This window comes from Diadema antillarum, unplaced genomic scaffold, assembly GCF_040938485.1.
Source record: "Diadema antillarum isolate AM-2024a unplaced genomic scaffold, OU_Dant_1.0 scf00000128, whole genome shotgun sequence".
In the NCBI taxonomy this organism is placed as follows: Eukaryota; Metazoa; Echinodermata; class Echinoidea; order Diadematoida; family Diadematidae; genus Diadema; species Diadema antillarum.
In genome coordinates this window covers 5480489-5503852 of record NW_027271017.1, presented here as the reverse complement: position 1 = coordinate 5503852, position 23364 = coordinate 5480489, and the positions used below count along the sequence as shown (strand labels likewise).

Here is a 23364-nt window from a genome sequence, read left to right as displayed (position 1 = left end):
TTTTGCAACACAGAATTTTGAATAGTAAAATTTGTTTTTTTTTTTCTCTCAGAATATGTGGATATTAACATTGGAATGTATGAAACAAAATTTATTCTTATACAATTGATGAGGAAAGTTAGACACTTTATGGATTGTGAATATGTCACTAATCACATTTTCAGACGATAGGAGTATGGATAGTATAATCATCATACAGCCAGCAAAAAAGTGTTGCTACCCTGAATTAGGATATTAAGAAGGGCAGAAAGTGTCCTTTGTCTTCATATGAGAGATATGTTAAGTATGATCAATCAAGACCATGACAATATTCATTTTCGATAAAAAAGAAAAAATTGTTTATATGAAACATAAACACTTATGTTCCGGATGATGTTGGCTCTGACACCTTGGTACCAGGCACAGAGCAAAGCGCTGGCTTTGCCTGTCTAATTGATTCGCTATCAACAGACTCTTAAGGCTATGTAAATTTAGACTTGACATAATACTCAGCCTGTGCAAACTGTCCAGATCCTCGAGATATATCAGACGTAGTGAATCTGCCAAATCATTCTGCTCATTCAAGATGCCGCACTTGACTTTGATCAAAGTCCAGTGTGTGGAGATTTGTCATTCGAGTAGGTTCGCAACATCCCAGCCTGTGGCACAGGAAAACCAGATGGGAATGAAATTGAGGGGCCGATGTGACATGTTCAAATACTCAGTCAAGATGGAACAAATATAATGATGACATGGATGTCACATGGAGTGACAAAGTGATTTCATCAAAGTATGAATACTTTATCAGTTTTAATTATCTGGATGGATGTCACACGGAGTAACAAAGTAATTTCATCAGAGTAGAATACTTTATTTAAGTTATCTGAATGGATGTCATGGAGTAACAAAGTGATTTCATTAAAGTATGAATACTTTATTAGTTTAAATTATCTGGATGAATGTCATAGGGAGTAATAAAGTGATTTCATCAAAGCATGAATACTTTATGAGCTTGAATTATATGGATGGATGTCATACAGAGTGACAAAATAATTTCATCAAAGTATGAATACTTTATTAGTTTAACTTATCTGGATGAATGTCATATGGAGTAAGAAATTAATTTTACTAAATTATGAATACTTTATTAGTTTAAATTATCTGGATGGATGTCATAGGGAGTGACCAAATAATTTCATCAAAGTATGAATACTTTATTAGTTTAAATTATCCAAGTGGGCATTTATTCATTTGTGATGAAACACTTCCTGGGAGTGAATTTCACACTCCATGTGTTTGGACCTTTGCCATCTGGATTCATTTCTTTTGTTTTGTTCATACTCACCCGCTACAACAAGTAATGTGGTCTAAATTCGGTATTTATATTTTTGTTGGCATTGCATAAGGGTTTTTTTTTGTTTTTGTTTTTGTTTGTTTGTTTGGTTTTTTTTTTGGTCATTTGATGATCCTGTGAGTGGCAATGCAGGGGGTTAAAGGACAAATCCACCTTCACAGACATGTAGATTGAGTGAATTCAGCAATATTAGTAGCACACATCAGTAAAAGTTTGAGGAAAATTGGACGATCCATTCAAAAGTTACAAATTTTTGAAGTTTCTGCTCAGTCACGGCTGGATGAGAAGACTAGTAAAGCTTGTGATGTCACATGTGTACAACGATATAAAGAAAGTATAAAGAAACTTTGACATATTTTCACTTTTCTTGCATAACAAAAGGTCACTCGACTTCTCTCTTTTAGAAGGCAGGGGGAATAATATTACCGTTAACATACGTCAGTAACAAGTCGAAGAAATGTGCACTTTATTCAAAAAGTAAAGTTTTGTGAAATTCTCTCTTTATTTTCCTTATATCGTTGTACGCATCTGACATCATACACTGTAGTAAGTCTTCTTATCCAGCAGTGATTGTGCAGACACTTTAAAGATTCATAACTTTTTAACAGATTGTTGGATTTTCCCCAAACTGTCACTGATGTGTTCTACTAATATTGCTGCATTCACTCAACCCACATGTCTATGAAGGTGAACTTGTCCTTTAAGTACATGTTTTGATGTGGCTGAATAAAAATAGTCATTCAAGTAGGAGCTAAAAGGAAGTTTGTTGGACTTGCCTGAATATGTCCACATTTAAAAAACATAAAAACCACACACTTCTAGGGAAAAGCAGTCAATGCATTTCAGTCTTTAGTCGTGGTTTTGAAATTGCTCATCTTACTTAGAAATACAGAGATTAATCTTCTAATATGCTTAGCAATTTGTACATAGATTTCTTCCAAACAATTCTTATGACTTACATTGTATCACCACCAGAAATGTCTACCAACCGTGTATGGTTTACTGACTGCATGCTGTACTACTCTTCCCTTCGTCAACTGCTTTCTCAAAGAGAAAAATACACAGATTTGAACTTCCAGTGTATTATGAGCTTGCTTTGGGTTTAAATTGAATTAAAAGGGGGAAATGAAAATGAAAATGAAATGAAATGAAAATGAAAACTAAGTATTTTATGACAGTATTCATAACTGTGCTGCTTGTAGTATTTATATGGACAACCATTTCAAGGAGTTTATATCAGTTTAATGAATTGTTTCACAACCTTTACTGTTTAATTGTGAGTGTTTACTTGATTGCTGTTTTCGATGTCTTTACGGCTGTATTGGACACAAGTCCATGCATTTGATCACTTTGATGTACAACGTATGCTAGTAAGAAGAGCGTTTAGATAGTTTGGGTCCACGCACTAAAAGTGAGAAGAATTTCCTTTCCTTATTTTTCAAAAGAGGAAAAAAATAAAAATTACAAGGCGTTATGCCTCACCTCTCATAAACCAGCGAAGCTGAAAGATCACCTTATATCTTGTTACGCACCAAAAAATGTCAATCTCGCTTTCCCTTGTGCTCAATATTTGCCATCGTTGAGCGAAAACCCTTTCCATCATTCAAATGGAAAAGGGTTATTCTCAGGCTGCGCTGCATGTGGTACCCTTTGCTCTGTCATCATTTGCGCTGTCATCTGACTCCTCTATATCTTTATTCTTTTTTTTCTATTTAGTTCTCTCTGTAATTAACGGCCATGAATTTGGTTCTAGCTCACAGTGTCTGCTGTCTATGAAGTATGAAATTTCAGAGTCACCATGACACTCGTGTCAGTGTGCATTGTTAGTTATCGATTCGCTTTGATGCCTTTCCCTTTCAGAATTTTTGGATGATTTGTGATATGTGCAGATGGGGAAAAAAAAGTGATTGTTGCAGGGATCTCACCCTTCTGCCACCCCCTCCCAAAGAAAACAACAAAATTGTGTGAACTGTTCTAGTTATACTCAGTTTGTATCTAAATATTCTGCAAAAGAGAAAAAGAAGCTTATTAAATGAGAATCTCTTGTTTTTATTAATCACAGATGGAGACTAAAATTATAATCAGTTTCTAGGCCTAGGTGTGCTTTCAAAAACCTGAATGTGCAACAGCAGATAATACTGTAAGGATGTTGATGTTATGTTAACCAGCGAATACCAAGTTCTGCTCAGTGAATAGTCTTTCTGCTACTACCTTTTTATATTGTAATTAGATGGACTGTCGTTTGAAAGGTTATGACTTGAGCTTGACCAGTTGGATTTCATGGACGCTCACACTTGTGGAACAATATCAATAAAGTGATGGTAATTACATATGTATGCTGTAACACGACTTGGAGAATGTGTAAACTACTGATATAAGGTGTAAGCTTTTCACTGGCATTTGGTTTTGTCTTTACTACCAGGACCAGAAGGATGGTACAAGAGCTTCCCGCAGGCTGGGGGCAAACGCCAGTCGCCCATCGACATCCAGAAGAAGGAGGTCAAGTATGATACCAAGCTGGCCGAGAAGCCTCTGAAGATTTCCTACGACCCAAACCGTACCAAATCGCTGATCAACAACGGGCTGACATTCCGGGTTGACATTGACGCGTGTGATTCCAGTAAGTTGTACCCTTTGTGCGTTCCGAGTGCCCAGTGGCACAGAAAACCCCATGTAGCATTTTAAGACACACTGTCCGAAGTTTCTGGAATAGAAAGGCCCATATTCACAAATGTGGTCTAGGTCAAAACCATGCTCTAAATTTAGTCCATGGATGAAATAGGCGTGAAATAGGCGTACCTTACACATGCATGTATCTACGGTTACAGCTCGTTATTCCGAAGATTCGTTATTCCGAAGGCTCTTCAGTCCGAAGATTCGTTATTCCAAAGGTTCGTTATTCCGAATTTCATTTTCGGATTAACAAATCTTCGGAATAACAAACCTTCGGAATAACACCACAGATGTTCGGATTAACGAACCTGTTTTCATTTTTAGATTAACGATCCTCTAGGTATAGAGATTTTGTGTGTTTCGGATTAACGAACCTTCGGAATAACGAACCTTCAGAATAGAGAACCTTCGGAATAACGAACAGCACCCGATAAGATACACACAGCTATCATTGCATGTCTATCTGTTGGTGTTAACAATCTGTCACGCACATTTACAGAGAAAAAAAAAATTTGCATAAATCATGGACTACATTTAAACCATCTTCATCTCAGCATTCATCCTAGATCCATGAATAGCCAAATTCTTATCTATCAAATTAACATTTGAATAAATTTGTAGTTGTGTGCTAACTTTACAAGGGTGTGTTCAGAAGAAAAAGTCTTTGATGGTACAACTTTCTCATTGGCCTACACTTTGTAGACTCGCGTCATTCCTCAATGTATCATTTGGGATTTCATGGGTAATTGAAAATTTGCTTGTAGTTTATAGATATCCTGTGAGTGGACGAGGCTTCCAGCAGTACATTAGTTTGAAATTGTACAAATTTGTTAGTAGATGATTTAGCACTCTCATAAACCACGTACACGTATTCCTGTTGTCTTGTTTCTTTTACCAAGTACATTTTGAGTAGTTTATTGAAACGGATTTACTTTCAGGACTGTACTTGGTCATCCACTTCAATTACAGTTGTGCTAAGCATGCAAGTAATATCTTGAAAATATTGGCTATGAAGGCATCCATTCTTCTTTTCAAGGGTAAATGTCAAGTTATTATTCATAGTAGCAGTGTTTAGAGCTACTGAATTATATACAGCTAAGAGATATAAATATTTGTGTCAAGTACATTTTAGATGTGATGCCAAAAGGAATAGATAGTGCCAAACTTTGTTATCTATAAATGACATGTAACTGGATATCTTCATACGAGTGTGGATAGTTTATCTTTTGGAGTGGAGATTCATATTTGTTTCCATTACTCTCAAATGCTTACAGGCTTGGAATATACAGAGTGAGTACATCACATTTCTCAGGGAGGGGGAGAAAATGAAGTGTAAGAGTGTGTGTAAAGCTTTTTATAATGCCCTGTGCATCCATCTATTATCAAAAAAGGTCAAATGTGGAAATCATATTTTGCATATATTCCATGTATGCCCAAATTTTAATAATGCTTTCTTTCTTGAAATTCAAGGTTGATTAAGATAAAATGTATCATGGAGACTATGATAGCAGTATAATTTGTCACAATAACAGTAGGATCATTGACCAGTTCTGTACAACAAAAACGTATGCTGAAAGACAACTTTAAAAGAATTAGTTAATCAACATATAATTTTCAGACATTATAAGACATGGACTTGATGGTTAAGCTGCAGAAAATGAAAGATGCAAAAATAAGTTTGCTAAATGGTATCACATGTGATACTGTGTGATAAAGAACTAAGTATCAGCTCTAAAATAACCTTGTGACAGAACTGATATTTTCTAGCCTTGATTGTAAGTGGGTAAGGTTAAACTTGGTTAAAATTGTTCTAAAGGGTCAAAATATATGAAGTGATGGATGATTAAGTAGGCTTACATGCACACATTGCTGCTCGGTATTCATAGATTTTGTTTGTTTCTGAATCCACATCAGTTTTTACTAAGGGTCATGTACAAGCAGGGAGGTGGGAAGAGACCTGGTACAAGTGAGGTTTAGTGCCTTAATTCTGATTGTGTTGTTTGTTCAATTCATTGCCTTGGCAAGAAGATTGTATTTCACCACTTATTTCGACTTATTATCACCTCATGTGATACAACAATATGAAGTGACCCTCTTCAACTTCTTAGTTTGCCCACCCAAGTGACCTGGTCAGTGCTACAACTATTGTGTGAATTCAGACATTTTTTTTGTCCCCTTGTTTTCTTTTCTGGGGGGGGGGGGGGGGTAGAACTTTACAAACAAACAAAAATAGTTGTTGTGAGCAACTAAATGAATACAGTCTGGGTACCTGGAGCAATTGCCTCTTGGCCATATGATGGTCTGAGTACAGTTGATCACAACTCAAGGTGACGGCAGAGGTCAGACATGTCTAGCCAGACCAGGCAGTGCATCATGGGAAAAAGTCTGATTGCAAATTCATCGTGTAGGACAAAAAGCATCGGATGAGATCATATTGTTGTAGCTCACACAACACAAAATGGTGTCTGACCCCCAATTTTAAGCCTATAGGAAGGCCATATTAGAGATTATCCCCCCATCACTTGATAGTATTGATGTTGCCTGTCGCACATATTGGTGCCAGAGTTCGGTGATGAGCTCGCGGTGCCGCATTACCCTCAACTTTGTAAATTACTGGAAGGTGCTGCTACCCTGACAGCAGGCCTACCTGCAACATATTTGTATTATGACACAGTGAGAATACAGTACTGCAAGGATGCAAACCTTTCGTGAGGTGTACCTGTACACTGTATATCACAGAAGAGTAGTTCGTGCCAATTTTAATGGATGCAGTGCATTAAATGTATGATGTACATGTATACGTACATGTAGGCCTACAGTATCCTACACTGTTGAGCACAGAGATTAAAAGTCTCATATTTCCATTGTTTCAAGTGCACCTGTGATTTTTAAATCTTTCTTTCATGTATGTGGAAGAAAAAGTATCTAGATCAAATGGGGTTATAATGTCTGATTTTTTTTTTTTATGCTATAGTGGTACATTATCATGTACTACATATACAGATTATGGCCTATTTTTAGACACCAGAAGTGTGATATGCAATTACAGTACGCTTATGAAATACAGGAAGAAGCTAATTTGTGTACACATTTCCAATAAATACATATCATTTTCAGCTTTAATTCCCGGCAAGTACATGTACTTTGCAGGGGCTATCAAAAATCCTGTTGAAAATGCTAAAAAGTGCCTAAAATAGCCAGTTTCCCTCATGAGCATTTGAACTTTACTTGTGGTGTCCAACTTATTATCATTTCTTTTAAATTAAGGAACATTACACCATGGGGTTGGATTAAGGCCTTTCAAATGAGTCAAGTTAAAAGTTGAATTTTTTTTTTCCATTTTGGATTTTATTTTTTTTTTTTTCACTTTGCATAACGTGAAGCTAGATTGAATATAAAAGATCTTAATTTATTTTGCTTATTGTTTTGTTGTTGTTATTTGTAGTTTTCTTCACACTGACCAGTCCTGTTATGTATGAGTAAATTTGCTGTCGTAATGCAGAACAGCTTCCTTTTATCATAGCACATGCTGCCAAAATCTAACTGCCCCAGAAATAGTGAACTGTTTGAAATGCTCGCTCCTTGTTGTGACCGTCCGTGAAATTGAAAACACGCAAATAGTTCATCTGACCCAGCCAATGTGCGAAAAATTTCCGCTTTAACAGCAGGTGATTGAAACTTGGCTGGTCTGGAGAAGAACTCTAAAGATGAATAATGGCAGTGCGCTCACACAAAACATTAGCCCCAAACAACAGTAATGTGGCAGTGCTGCAGGATATGAAAATTAGTGAATATTTCATGGAATCTACAGTAGCAAACGAGCATTACAACTGAATATTTGATGAGCAATCCCACCATAATTGCTTTGACTGCGTCCTCAAATTTTTATAAAAATGAACTTGTGGAGGTGTATCTTAAACATCTAATGTTTTAAAAAAAAAAAGTGAAACATCAAAATTTTAATCCTTGGAGACATGGCTGCAACTGTCAATTTGGTGTTGTTGTTGTTTTTTTTAATTACCTTTTGTGTGGTCTGACTGAAAAAAAAATGAAACAAAACATTTACCAATAACCCAAGGGGCTGATAAAGAATATCCACATAATGGCTCCTAATGTGTGGTACTAAATCATTCATTATTTCCAAAGACTGGCTAGCCAAGTTTATTAACCTTACTCTTCTGACTAAATAAAAGTTTACAAGTAGAAGCCTCACCATACTGTTTTACATGTGCCAGTAGTTACCCAAACCCTACCAACTTTGTTCAACCACAATGTCTTTGGGATGTTAGTATATACCTCAAATATTGAACTAGAATTAAAATAGTATCATAACAAAAGTATTTACCGTCCCTTCTTCTTGCTCACGCGTTACCAATCTTATGTGCAAGTTGTTGGTTTTTTTTTCGCTAATATGAAGAGTGAATAGTTTGGTGACAAGTGACTATTAAAAAAGAATGTGACTTGACGTTGTGTTAACAGTGGAACGTTTTATTGCGGGTAATGAATTTGTTCAGAGAATGATGGATGTCCTATCCCATGTTTGTAGATTGGCAGAATTGCTGTCAGTCCTTTATTGTGCTTTCATTACAAGACAGTGATCTATGAGTGATGTCGTACCGAGTGTTTGCTCACAGCAAACGTACGGCACATTCTAATGACCGCCATGAAACACATTTACCCAAATATTGTCATCATAATGGGATCAGAGTGCGTATTTGCTTGTTTCCAACATGTGTGCAAGATTCATTAAATACGGCTATCAAGAACTCCCGGAAGTTTTCACTGGAGAAAGTTTATCTAAAAACATTATCATTGATTCCAAGTAAGAAAATGTGCCTTTGGCGGAGATTGCTGTATGAATTTCACCTAGGCCAGTAACTGATAGTGAATACCGGTAAATGTGAAAGTGCTGCTCAGTTTTTTGTTTTCTTTTGTTTGTGTTTTGTTCCTTTACGACACAAGGTTGACAGACTGCTGTGACATGACTTTAATTTTGACATTTGATAAAGAACTTGTTGGGACTGGGAGGGCAGCAGCTTGATAAAGATAATGACATTCATAAAGCATTGAGAAGGAACAGGGGATCTAGGAGACGTGTGAAATTAGTGTGCAGTTCTCATGACATCTCGCTTTGGAATGAGAAACCGCATCTTCACAAAGTGACAGGGAGAAAGGGCCTTCGAATCGGATGCAGAGGGAAGAAGGAGGAGGAACAAAAAGGGGGATGGAACAAAAAAGGAGATTTAAACAAAAAAGGAGATTTACAAGTTTGTCTGAGGAAGGCAGGTGGCAATGTGAGCATTCGATGAAGTAAAAGTCACATAATTCCAATATGTCATGCATTTTACAGCTTTCACTTCTCTCACCTTTTTTCCGTGAGAAAAATTGTTGACAGCTCTGGATTTACCTGCTGGTTATGGCAGACATATATCTTTTTCTTTTTGTTGTTGTTGAATACATTCTGACTTTTCTCCATCATTTAAAAGGACACTGTTATAAATAGATTGATCATTGGATACACAATCAATGTAGTATTAGGCATTGAGAGTGTGTTTGTACAGGTCATCACATGGAAAACCATGGTTACATGATTTTAAAGCTGCCTGATAATCGGCATGATATAGCCAATGCAACTTGTTTATGCCAACTACAAATACATGTATTACCCTTTAGCAGTGTAAAAAAACTAGTGCATTCTTCTGTGCCAGGAATATAACCAGGGAATTACCATTGTCTGCAGAAGGCCAAATGTGATTTCATGGGGGTAATATAAAATGCTGGAAATAGCAGTTCCCTGCCAGCCACTCTGCTAATTTCAGTCAGTTTGATAACATGCAGTTCCTTACTAAATTAATTGTTTATGCACCACTGAGCAAATTGAATCTGTATAGTTTATGGCTTGACGATTGGGGGGGGGGGGGGGGGGGGGGGTGAAATAGTCAGTTTTCTGTGCGTTGCCATATTCCTGTTGACAGGTCCATGCATTTAAGTGCTTATCAAATGCTCATTTATTCTACATTATGGGACTTGGTATTCATCTGTTGCGTGTTTTAGAGCTAGGTGGGATGTAAAAGACTTATACTCATAATTGTGATTGCAATTTTAATATTATGATGTACATCAGGTATCTTGTGTGCAGTATGTGATGATGAAGACAGATGCTCACTGTAATTTGTAATATTGATAAATTTTGATGGTGTCTCTTCTGGGGGATGGTGTGGGGTTTACAGAATTTACTAGTGGCGGATCATACATGGGGGCACCAGGTACACGCCCCATTTTAATTTTTTTTCTTTTTTTAACAAAAGAAATAAAAAGAAATAATTAAAGGGGCTGATTGAACTGGAAGTTGGACGAGAAAATATCTTTTCTTTGTTTTTCTTTCTTTTTGCTTTTTCAGCTGATTAAACCCTGAAGTGGTACTTTGAACCCCCCCCCCCCCCCTTTACGAAATTCCTGGATCTGCCTCTGTTTACAGTGTTTGCATAATTTAAGATGAAATTTATGAATTTACCCTCAATGGTCTGCATAGTATATTTTAATGGGAATGTGATTCTTCAGTTCATGAAGGTTTGGCCTTCCAATTGTTCCAGCTGCTACAGTCAAGAATCACCTACAGCTGTATCCCATTTTCAAATTTTGGTGTAGGTGTAGACTTAGTGACTGCTTTAAATTTGATGATGCATTTTCATTCATCATTGCCTGCCTTATTTTATTGTAAATGAGCAACAATGGATTTTTGTGTGGCTCTACAGTGTATGCTCTTTAATGAATTTATGTTTATAAACAATTATTTGTGTTACAGCTGTAGAACTATGCCATTATATCACCAGGAAATGTGCAGCCAATTTTGACTGTCAGTGGTGTTTCTAGTGTGGAAGGAGGCAGATCATGCACATTATTTTTTTAGGTACACCGTATATTGACACGGGTACAACACATTAACTTCCATAATGTCAATGGGCCTCTATTGTCGACAGGGACATTGGACATCTAACCATGAGCTCATTGGCATTAATGCTTGTCTCTGATGTCAAGACTATGAGGTGATGATGCCACAGGCTTTTGTCTGAACATGGTTAGCAACCGTTGCATTCTCAGATATTCAGGCTTCATGAGGTTGTTTGGAATCAGTTTCCATGGCAATGAATGGCTTTGGCGTCACGCTCCGGTATTTTTTGAACATCAAATTTATGAGCACCAGGTTTGGTAACAAGATTATTGAGTGTGATGTAGCCCTCTGCTCTGTGGATATATTCTTGTTTTAGTCCTTGTGAAGATCATAATGTAACCATTAGCTTGATGAAAGACAGCCACTGGTAGATGCATAATTCCTGATGCACAGTAAAACTCAGGACTGCATGTTATGTGAAATATAAATTTATACCGTACAAGGCAGAAAGGTAATTCAGCAAGCGTAGTGGTTAAGTTTTTACGTGAAGCCATCTGTAACTATAGTAAATGGTCCTTCTAGAATTGTGATGCCCCACATGGACTACCCTTTTCATCAAGCTCTTCACAACTTAATCACAAAAAGAAAAACATTGTAATTTCAAACTCTCATGGGTGACATAACAAACTGGATAGAATACAAGGCCATTCATATTGACATTAACTTGCTAAACTTAGCATGAATGGAACTCCCCCTTTTTTTAAGTGCAATAGCTGGCTTTCAGTGAATATAAAGCTTTCTGTAGTGTTTTAGGCAAACACAAAATATTTTCTTGTGCTTGGTGAAAGTTCTTAAAATTGGATGTAGTGAGTTTTCATCAAAATTTGCATTGGTGACTGCTTCATCCATTTTTAAAAAGAATAATATGACTGTTTGTGCCTGACAGGCTCTGCCCCAAAACAAAACTTTAGAAAAAAAAAAATCTCCATGATGTAGGACCTACATCACTGATGAGGAAACAGACAGATCAGTGTGTCATCTCATTTGTATCAGGTGTTGCTAACTGCAGAAGTGTTCAAATCAGTCATTGCCGTACAAATGTTGAGCATTCTGAGCTCGAGGATCCTTAGCACACACCCTCTGATGACATCATGCTGATTATGTAATCGAGCAAGTTATTCTTCTTCTCCTTTTTTTTTTTCTGAGGGTAAACTGACTCCTTCATTTATGGAGACTGTTGCAGATTAGGGACATTCCCATACATTTGTACATCTTAGCTCAGAGTAGATTCTTATAACACTTTATTTTTCTTTCTCTTTGTTGATATTCAAAAGAGTAACGTCTATGGATTCCCCATTGACAATATAACAAGTCATTTGCTTCTAACACCTGCACAGTGAGGAACCTGTAAATGAGCAATGTAAGTCTACATTATTAGGCTATTTGAGAAAGTGATTCCCCTGCTGCCTACTCTTCAAAAAGAGCGGAAAAATGAGTGAATGTGATGCAGATGATTATCGAAGATTTACTCACAGGCTATGACTCAATTTAGTCTTGCAGGTCTAGAGTACACTCATGTCAGCCTTGAAATGTATATATATTTTTTTTCTTTGTGTTTTATCTTGTGACAGATCTGAGCGAGGGCCCCTGGATGAGAAGTATCAGCTGGTTCAGTTCCACGCCCACTGGGGCAGCAAGGATGAAGTAGGAGCAGAGCATACCTTTGATGGCAAACAGTACTCAGCCGAGGTGAGTGAATTCCGACTGCACACAGAGCTACTTCAGGGCCTGATGTTAAGCAGTGGCCCAGGGCCACTAAAGATTGATGACAGGCCACCAAATTTCCAAAAAGGTTACCTTTTGATGACCCAGTCAGGCAGCTAGAATTCAAAATTAATTTTTATATTTCCCCTCATTTCAGGCCACTACGTTTCTGTTTTGGGCCATCAAAATATCAGATGCAAAAAATTTAAGTGACCCAAATGGAGAGCAGAGAAAAAGATAATGTCAAGTCCTGAACTGTCTTTTCTGTGTAGAGCTTTCAAATGAGTACTCCCGGTACTCATTTCCAAATGTGATTCAGGAAATAGTTAAGTGCTAATGGGGGTGTTTTTTTGTTTGTTTGTTTGTTTGTTTGTTTGTTTGTTTGTTTGTTTGTTTGTTTGTTTGTTTTTTGGTTAGTCTAAATGCAAACCTGACTCTTATTTCTCCAAAGTCACTTTTCTTAAAATATAGCAGGGCAAATCATGGTCTGGAGGTATTTCCCCACATGAGTTCATGACTAGATATTCTAAGCCTGTTTGTAATCTGAATGGTTTAACCTCTAAACCACGATGTAGGAGGTGGAGCCTAGCTTGACCTCGGGGAGCCATAAAGCCCTCAAATTAACCCGTTGAAGAGGAGCCCCAAGAATGCAGGGGCAGGTGTCTGTGGAAATGCGTGTTTGAGCAAAATCAGTCCGTCCTTAGTGGGTTAAGGGATTTGTAAAAATCTTGTTTGCTAGAATCAGGAATGATAGAGCTTAGTTTTGTTAAAGTGCTGTAAGTACATTGGTGAGTACAGTTTGAAGTTTGTTCATGGCGAATCTGGGGGTAATCCCTTCCAGGCCCTAGTGGGGGGGGGGGGGGGGGGGGGGGGGGGTGGGGGAGGGGGTGTGCACCAGATTAGACCCCATTCCCTCCTCGAGATCCTCCACCAAAACTCCCCAAGTTTTCTGTGTTCTTCTTGGCTAATAGTCTGCAAGAATGTGTTGAAGGTGAACTTGCAATACTCAGGTGAGGTGAGACCCCTCCCCCCCCCTTGTATTTATCTTGGCATAAAATCATGTGGTACTTTCAAGATGATTTACTGTTTAGTCATATGCTTCTCTGTAACCTTCAAATGGAGGTCTTGGGTGTCAAGTGACATACACCAAATGAAAATATTAGTACAGCATACTTGCATACCTGTAATCTGTTGGATTGAAAGTGCATATGATGACATAAATCTGTATTTGTTTTCCTCCGTAGTACACTGAACGTTTTTGTGTGCGAGTGTGGGCAAATGCTGAAAGAAAACATTTAAAGACTTGATTATTTTTTTGAGTTCAAGTTATTGTTTTGTCTGTGTGTGTGTGGGTGTGTTTGTATTCTGTGCCATGCCTTAAACAATGAGCTAAAAAGACAGCAAAAGAATAAATGTGAAAAATTAAGTGAAGAAAAAGAGATGATTTTATACAGGGTACTGCCCCCCAAGTGAGTCAAGTACCACAACCATGAAAAAGTACTGTACATTGTCAAATGCTATTCCTTCCATTTTCTGCTTCTTCCACTTTGTTAAAAGGCCAAAAGTGCCTCCTTTTTTTCATGTCTTCGTCCATTTTTGACAAGAGTATGCCAGTTGCCAGCTCTATCACTCCTGATTCTGGCAATTTTAATAACAATACTTAAAGAAATATGAAAAAGGGAGCCAAAGAACACTTGATGAAGAAAGGTGGTCACTTCTCTTCTTGACACTAACTTCTTTTTTTTTCTGGTGGCCCGTTCAGTCTGAAATTTTGTTGGCCCCAAAAAGATCAGTGTATGTGGTTGCCCCCCAAAAAAGATACAGTGTATGTGGTGGCCTGAAACAAAAGCAAACGTAGCGATCCATTGTGAATTTCAGTTGCCTGATCAGGCCACCAAAAGATATTTAAACCTCTTTTTGAAATTTGGTGGTGCGACACCAGTTTTTAGTGACCCTGGGCCCCCGCTATTAAATGTCGAGCTCTAGTTTATACTATATTTGAATTATATGACAGCAGTGATCAGAAACCAAACCAACACAAAATTGTCCTGGTCTTTTTCTCCTCACAGGTCCATTTGGTACACTGGAACACGGAGAAATTCAAGTCGGTGGGCGATGCCATCAAAGAGGACAGGGGAATCGCCGTACTTGGATCCTTCCTGAAGGTGAGCCGTTAGCGACCTTGGCTTGGCCATATCCTCAAAAGCACCTGCTCTGATGTGTTGTTAAAGGGAAAGTGCAGCGTGATATTACTTTGCTTTGTATGAAAACAAAACAAAAAAAAATCAAAGTAGAAAATTTTTATTAAAAAAACTAGGCATACTAAGACAGTTATGAATTTAGAGACAAATTGGAAGCTCTGTATGACATAAATGTTAAGAAGTTCTCCATTCTAATTGTACACCAAAAAGTCACAACTTTGTTTATTTTTTTCTACACAAGAAAAATTATCTTCAAATCTATTCTTGGTATATAATAAAAGTAAAATGTTTATACTTGTCCTCCTCAGCGGATAAGTTCTATCTGTGCCAGAATATTTGAGAAAAGTGAAAATTAGTGAAATTTTATATGTGAAACAAATGGAGAACTGCACGCCTACATCACACAGAGTTGCGAATTTGTCTTACTATCTAAACTTGATCAGTTCATAACCCTTCACTTTTTCATTTCATTATCCCTGAGCATATTTTTCACTTTTTTTTTCAGTGCTTTATCTCTCACCATAATTTTTTCACTCTTTTCCTTCTAGGTTGGATCTCACCATACTGGATTTGATAAGCTTATTCCATTCCTGCGCAAAGTACAGAAGAAGGTGAGTTTGTGTTGTGCCATCCAACTCTCCAGCTGTGCAGCCTTGAAGAAACAAGGCAGAGCATTGCTAGGCTGGCGATTTGTAATGTTAAAGGCTGCGTGTATCTAAAGATCTTCTGAGGCAGAATCACGATCCTAAACACGTTTGAGGCGTTTTCAGGGGTTAGATGAATGCAACCATGTTTTCAAACGTGTTTAGAAATGGTGATTTGAAACGCCTTTTAAAGGGCGTTTTGAAATGTGTTTGAGACCATGATCGCCTCAGGTGTACATTATTAAGTTTACTGTGGTCATGGCGCGTGCTTCAGAACACTGTGAACTGGACGGGGGAGGGGATATAAGACAAAACAGGGGGGGGGGGGGACATGAGATGGATCGACATGACCAGCCACGATTTCTGTGGATGCCAGGCAAGATTCTTTTAGCTGTCAAAAAAACACAATGCCACAACAGTCGCTGTGTGGATGACAAACCGGGTAGGCTGCAGGAAAACGGGTTGAACGACACATTACTGCATCAGCAATAGGAAGAAAGAAGGCCAAAACTTGAGTACGGAGAAAGAAATGGCCACATCCCCTAATGCACCATGCAGTGGGGGCTGCTGCTGCAGCCAGGAAGCCAGAAACGTTCATGTAAAGCCTAGCATAAGCCTAGGGAAATCAGAGCTGAATGGCGTGCTTTTATCAGCATAATTGTTGTCATTAGCATTTCTAGAATTTGTATGGTCGTGCAGCTGCTCCAACTGAGGGAGAAGCGTTATGAGGTTGATGCGAGTGTAGTCCGCACGTCAGACTCGGCATGCCAATGGAAAGTAGACGTGACATGTGTTGGTAATAAGAGTGCATACACATATCATTGCCTGGGAGGGCAAAAACTGTGTGCATTGACAACAATAATAGGGAAAAAGTAAGGCCAGCTAATTTGATCTGTGCAAGAAATAGTAGGTAATTTTTTAGCTTTTCTTGCATGTATATCATTTATCATAAATTTGTGCAAATTAAAAAAAAATGCAATGGAATGCAAAGGGAGTGCACACATTTAACTATAGAACTATAGAAATTAAATCATTTAACGAAATGGCAGGTTTCTATTTGGTATACCAGGGTACCAAATACAGCACCGCTTTAGAAGATTGTGAATTGCAATGAAATTGTCATGTATTCATAACCACATCCTACTGGTATCTTTTTAGCAATAAAAATCCCCTGTTTGAGATGTGGAATTTGGCACTTTGCCTTAGCCTTTGCCATGTCAAAAGAGTAGCAGAAATGAAAGAAACAAAATGTGGCATGAACAGTATTTTACTTCCATCAAGAGGATAGTGAAAGGTAACGAATTTGCATTTCTGCTTCCTCCAAGGAAGTTGTTTTTGTCGCTGTTGGTTTGTTTGCAAAATAACTCAAAAAGTTTTGGATGGATTTCAATGAAACTTGCAGGAAAAGTTTGTAATGATACAAGGAACAGATGATTAAATTTTGGTAGTGATCTGGGAATTTTTAATGAATGTGATATAGGATATCTTTTGTTTTTTGGCAACTAGGGTCAATAAACCTCGGAGTTCAAGCTGCGCGTATTTGAGGTTTGCATGCTCGCACTATTAAAGCATGTGCTCTGCTTGAGGTGCCGCGCAGCATGCAGGAAGCTGATGAGGTATGTAAACACGAGGCTTCTTCATCATTGGAAAATTGGGCAATTATCAGCAGGTGTGAATTAGTGGAAATGAGCTGCTTAGCGGAGGTCTGCACTCTCCGGGTGCGTTTCTAGTCTGAAAATGCTGTGACTCTCCTGAAATGCTAAACATACAAGTACGTAGCTACCAATTACTGGTTGTATCCAATTTCTAATGCCTTCTTCTTTGCTCCATGATTCTTGTTTCTCCTAAACAATTTGTGCATTCATCCTTTTCTAATCAAAGCATTTTCGATAGGTTTATTGTATGAAGGTGATGGTGCAAAACTTGATTGGCAATTTGCTGCATATTCCTGGGAGTTGCCTAAGAAAAAAAAAAAAAAAAACTGAAGCAAAGCAGAGACTGACTTTTGAACCCAGCGCATCGGCTAATCTTATCGGATATCGCGGTAATTTTTCTCAGATATAATTTTATCTACCCAAGAGGTCAGGGTGAGTTCAACAAACAATGTCAGATAGTTTAAGAGAATCTGTGACCCCAGAAGGATCTGCAAAATAAGAAAGATCTTTTATCCTGTTATTTTTCTGTTTCTTTTGCCGCGTTTAGAAGTCTCCCTTTTCCTACTACTCATCAGTTGAACTGAGAATGATCTCCGGGAAGGGATTTGGCTGTTGCTGTGCAGCGGCGCCTGCAGAAAGATGGCTCTTTTTGTCGCGAGATGTTTCAGCTATTCAGCCATTCACAGAAAAATTGACAATTAATGATGATCAATTGCTCTAGAGGTCTATGAAGCGTCATGCCAGGAGGCAGTATTAAAATTTGTCAATGCTGTTGTTATCAATGAAGCCATCCGAGGTGGGGGTGGGGGGAGAAGGTATAGCACATTGTTTGTATATATATATTTTATTTTTCTCTGCTTGCCATTCACTGTCATCTCAGGTGCTGACGTTCTTCACTGTCCAGCCCATAAAAAGATCAATAGCCCTAGCATACAAGTAGGACAGTGATTGCTAATGCAAAAGTAGTGAAAGCAGATGGCTGCTACCTTTGGTGGTAGGTTTAATTACATGGGAATCTTGGTTTTTACTGCCTTCCTGCTCTCCCCCCCCCCCCCCCAATCAAAAAAAAGAAAGAAGAAAGATATAAACCATAGGGGCGCTGACTTGGCAAAAATAGCAGCAGTACAACTGAAAGCAGCAAGGCAACAACATGTGTAACTCTGGTAAGAGCACGAAGGGGGAGAGGTGACGTTTAACAAAAAGTAAAGAGAACATGGAAATCTCGGCTTAGACTGCCTACCTACACCCCCCTCCCCCCCCCCCCAAAAAAAAAGACAAGAAAGAAAGGAGAAAAATAAAGGTACAAATTATAGAGATGCTGACTTTGCAAAAAATAGTAGCAGAAACGGTACGACTGAAAGCAGCAAGGCAACAAAATTTGTAACCGTGGTAACAGCACGGAGGGGAAGACGGGACATTAAAAAAAATGAAGAGAACAATTGCCTTTTGCAATACCGGGTAATTTTGCCAGTCCATACTTTATTGAGCTTAACATGCTGTGGAGAGGTTGTAGTGATTTTAGATTGATGAATGCTGCTACACTCACAAGTTGATGAAAGTGACATGTATGCTGAGGCTACCAGGGGGATCATGTGTTATACACCAGGAACAAACAAAGATTTCATAGCAAGAGACCAGGAACAAAGATAGATTTCATAGCCCAACATGGTTTGTTGTCAAATTTCTATGCCAACTGTATGAAATGGAAGTATACCAGTAACCATGAAAAATATAGCAAGTCTGACGCGTGTCTCACCTTTCGGTCAAGAGGAGCTCCTCAAAGTTTTTTTGTCCCTGATTCTTTATCTTTTGCTTTGATGAATGTGATACAACTGTAGTAAAATGACTCTTGTATTGACCATAAACAATGGAATATAACTAACAGCGTTGATATAGGAGTGTAACTGATAGCATTGGGTATGTGTGCTGGGAGTGACTCTAAAAAGGGTCACAGTTGGTCTGATTATCTATCTGAGAGTTCTTGAACCTTGCACCGAGCTTGCTTGTTAGTTAGATCTTCATGCGGCTTTTGTCTCTGGATAATAGCAGCTAGAGAACATCAGACATCTTTTCTCAGGGTCGCATTAATTCTCCTCCAGACGAAATGAAGTGATATGCTCCCATGTATGCCCTGTTGGTCAAACCTGGGTTTCAGAACACATGTTATGCATTTGTTTTCTCCCTTTAATCTGTCCGGGAGAGACATTTTTTTCCATAGGAAAATTGGTATCTGGACTCCAAGAAATGCGTAAACCTGTGTTCTGTACAAAGTTGTTATAGTGCCTAAATTGTTTGTGTATTTAAACATTTTGTGCCATTGAACATGATTATTAAGAATATGACAACATATTCATTCAAATATCAGAAGCCATGTTTACAAATGTGCCCATGTTATGTGTCTCATATTTATTTGTTTTCATTTCTGTGATATTCTTGTGTTTTGAATGACTTTTTCCTTGTGGATGTATACTCTTCCCAACAAACCACCACAGAAATTCAGATTCAGATTCAGATTCATGTATAGTGCATATAGGAAATTCTTCTTGTTGGCATATGGGTGTACACATAGGAATATCTGCATACATACATACATACGTACATTCATGTACATGTACACGTCATATAAATAAATACAATTTTCAATTATATATATACCCGATCGTACAAGCATAATTTATACTCACAATACAGTAAACACAGTAAAATGATATGTTAGTTGCAATCAAATTATATCAATGTGCTTTTGATTGTGATTTTACACAGAATTTGTTATAAAAACAATTATAAATTTGTTTGTTTGGAAGATGTAGGATATTATTTAGTCTGGGAATTGGGAGAAAAAATTTGCTTTTCTATTATTTACAGCTTTTTGTCCTGTTGTCACAGCAGTAGTTGTAATAATTGCTGTCCTTGACTCTTTGCTTTCAGGGCTCGCAGACGACAATCGAAGGAGGTTTTGACCCAAGCTGCCTGCTCCCAGGTAGGTCCCGTCCATGGACAGACAGTTATACAAAGTATGTACCTCTCTGAGAGGTCATTTTGGAGCAAAATTTAGCAGCATTCCCAATTCCTAGTCTGTTCTGGACTAAGGTCATTCCCATTACTGCTAAACACTTTTATCGATCATGCCTGTCATCTGGTACAAAAGTTTTTGTTCCATGATGAATTCGGTGGGAATGACAGTTCTCAGTATGCAAACACAGTCAAACAAGAATGGCAGATTTTCCACCTTTTTAAATTATTTTGCCTCATTTCTGTGAGCATGTTTGATGTGTCTTGGTTCGCTGTGCTTTAATTCGCTGTAATGTAGAGCAGTACACACTTGAGTACATATATTGTACAGTGCATTTGCTGAGATATGTTAGACTCTTGGTGGCTAAAAAGATCCATCTTTAGTTGAGTATAAAAAACATACTTGCACAAAGTTTCAGCCCATGTAGGTCCAAGATGGTTTTTGTGACTCAAGAAATATACACATTTTAAGCAAAGCATCAAATGCAAGAATGTTTATGAGGGTTGGAACTGAGAAGTTGTTTGTTATCCTTGCAAGCAGTAATTAGCCAAGGATGACAGAATTTAATTTTGGCTGGTATGAATTTGGGGTATCAGCGATAGTTACTTTTAATCTTACCCTCTTCTGAGATATTAAAGTTGCTGGTATATATTAAAATTCAGGGTTAGCAGAATTTAGGGTAGTTGGCACATGTAATAGATGAGGCTGAATTTATGCAAACTTGAAGACGTGGGTAATTGCCTATCACTATCTTGTATGTTAACTTTTGTCAGCAAAGAAACAAAATACCCGGTACTCATTGCTATAGAAACAGAAAACCGCCTCACATTATGCTCCAGAGGAGTAACTAAGGAACAGACATCGATAGAATGGTTTAAAGGTATCTTCAGAAATTCATTTGACCAATAAGTTCATGTCCATAATCTAGCATGCAAATCAGAAATTTGTACATCTCTCTAGGTGCAACGTATGGATTGCCACTTGAAAAGGATAACTGATTCAGAAGATGATAAAGTTACCTATGCTTTCTGTACTGAGAGGATGAATTAATCTGGATTTTGCATTTTGTTTGGGAGAAAAAGTGCCTTGTCCTTGTCATTTTACTGAATGAAACTTCAGGGGATTAATTCTTGAAGGATGCAGACTTTTGCCATGAGAAAAAAAATGAGGCGAAGTATAGTCAGGATTAGCCTCTAGGCAGATATGATATTGAAGTGTATTATGCAAATGTAGGATAAACATTAGTGGGGTGTTTTGGTAGGCAGTCAAGCCAATGGGCAGCACATTGTCATCATACTGTAGCATTAATTTGTGTGGAGGTAGTATGATGCACCTTTCACAGTTGCTGCCAAATTCATCACAAACTTAACACCAAGTGTGTCCAGAAAATTTGCAGCCATGAATATTCATTCATTCATTCATTCATTTTGTCCATTTCCAACAGAAACATATGAATATTTTCACAGAAATTGCATATCTTTCAACAGCTGAAAGTACATGTGGAACTGGAGAGGTGTCTCGAGGATAAGGGCAGTTGTGTATGGGTAAATACATAGAGCCCTGTCAGCATACAGAGTAGAAAGAATGCTGAAAAGAATGATAAAAGTGGTTACTGTTGTTTTTTATCTTTTAAACAGATAACAAGGAAGACTACTTCACCTACGAGGGCTCCCTCACCACTCCGCCATGCTACGAGAGCGTCACCTTTATCCTCTTCAGCGAGGCTGTGGAGGTCTCTCCTGAGCAGGTAAAGAGTTTGTGATTCCCCTCATCATCAGATAAAGCAGAATGAAATATTTCCGGTGATATCTCACCTGTTACATAACGAGGAATATTCTTGAAGTAACGAATACAAATATCCAATTATATTTTCTTTTTATTTCTTTGTTTTTTACCAACTTTAATCACAAATATTTCAATTCAACAAGAATGGAGTTCATTCATTTTGCAATCAAACCCGTGATATATATTCAATAGAAACTCATTCTCTGAACATGTTGCATAATATGATAAGAATAAAAGAGGATGAGACCAAAATTGGAAATAGAATAAATTGAAATGAAATGAATTGAAAGATGAAATGAAATGACTTGAAATGAAATGAAATCAAATCAAATCAAATCAAATCAAATCAAATCAAATGAAGAGAGCAGTGAAAATTGCAAGTGAGACCATTGTCCCTGACTGAAGAAGGAGTCAACATAGATGAATTAAATATGCAGATTCCTGTGTTCCTTCATAATGGAAGCTCAACTGAAGTTTATTTATGTATTTTTGTTTTTTAGTTATTTTTGTAGTTTGTGTACTTGAAGGAAACCAAAACCCAAATATAAATGTGGATTGAGTGAAAGCATGCAATATTAGTGGAACACATCAGAGAAAGTTTGTAGAAAATCAGACAATCTGCTCAAAAGTAATTGATTTTTCAACATTTTTTTTTTTTTTTTGGGGGGGGTGTGTGTGTGTGTGTGTGTGTGTGTATGCCATCATCGCTGGATAAGTAGAACACTGCAGTTCATGATGTTGTTAATAGATGTTATTTGATTTCATGTCAATAGTTTGTTGCAAAATATCAGGTATTATATGCAGAAATAAAGTCCTTTAGAGAATAAGGAAGGAAACCAACCAAGTCTCTAATAATTTGTGTAACACCTCACTTTTTGGTTCATCCCTGCTTAGCTCCAAGCCCTGCGGGATCTGCTGACTCACTCCGAAGGAAAAGCCCCGTGCAACGGACATGATCACATCGTGGACAACTATCGCCCCGTCTGCCCCACCAACGGCCGCGTTGTCAGGGCTTCTTTCTCTGCCTAAAAACACGATCTTGCGCAGAGTCCCTCCCGTCTATTTCCTTTTTTTCTGTGTTTGGGGTTTTAAGTTGGAACGACTTGTAACATACATCTCAACAACAGGGTTAGAATTGTATAGCTTCTTACGTAATAATAATCATAAGCAGTAATATTTGTATCCTCCCTTGCCTTATTTGTAGTAAAACCATGCTATTTGTGCCTCATTAAAAGATATTAAGATCAATAGGTAATAACTGGTCTCTCTTTGATCAATTCCTCACAAAAATGTCAAAAATGCAGTCTGTGATAGCAATACAAAAGTTGATCTGAAGTTTCCCACGTTCAGTCTTGTGCATTGTTTTTAAATGGCAGAGCATGAGTTGTTCTTATCAGTTGCATT

General features: G+C 37.8%; 1 protein-coding gene across 1 annotated transcript in view; it reads left to right on the top strand.

Moving 5' to 3' along the window:
- LOC139720509 (carbonic anhydrase-like) overlaps positions 1 to 23094 on the top strand; it is a 47451-nt gene extending 24357 nt beyond the window's left edge. Inside the window, exons 2-9 of the mRNA XM_071631861.1 lie at positions 3756 to 3953; positions 5281 to 5296; positions 12530 to 12647; positions 14732 to 14827; positions 15412 to 15474; positions 20091 to 20142; positions 21813 to 21922; positions 22855 to 23094. Coding sequence (XP_071487962.1) covers positions 3756 to 3953; positions 5281 to 5296; positions 12530 to 12647; positions 14732 to 14827; positions 15412 to 15474; positions 20091 to 20142; positions 21813 to 21922; positions 22855 to 22989 — 788 coding nt within the window. The 3' untranslated portion in view covers positions 22990 to 23094. The remainder of the gene's footprint in view (positions 1 to 3755; positions 3954 to 5280; positions 5297 to 12529; positions 12648 to 14731; positions 14828 to 15411; positions 15475 to 20090; positions 20143 to 21812; positions 21923 to 22854) is intronic.
- Positions 23095 to 23364: the final 270 nt, after the last annotated feature.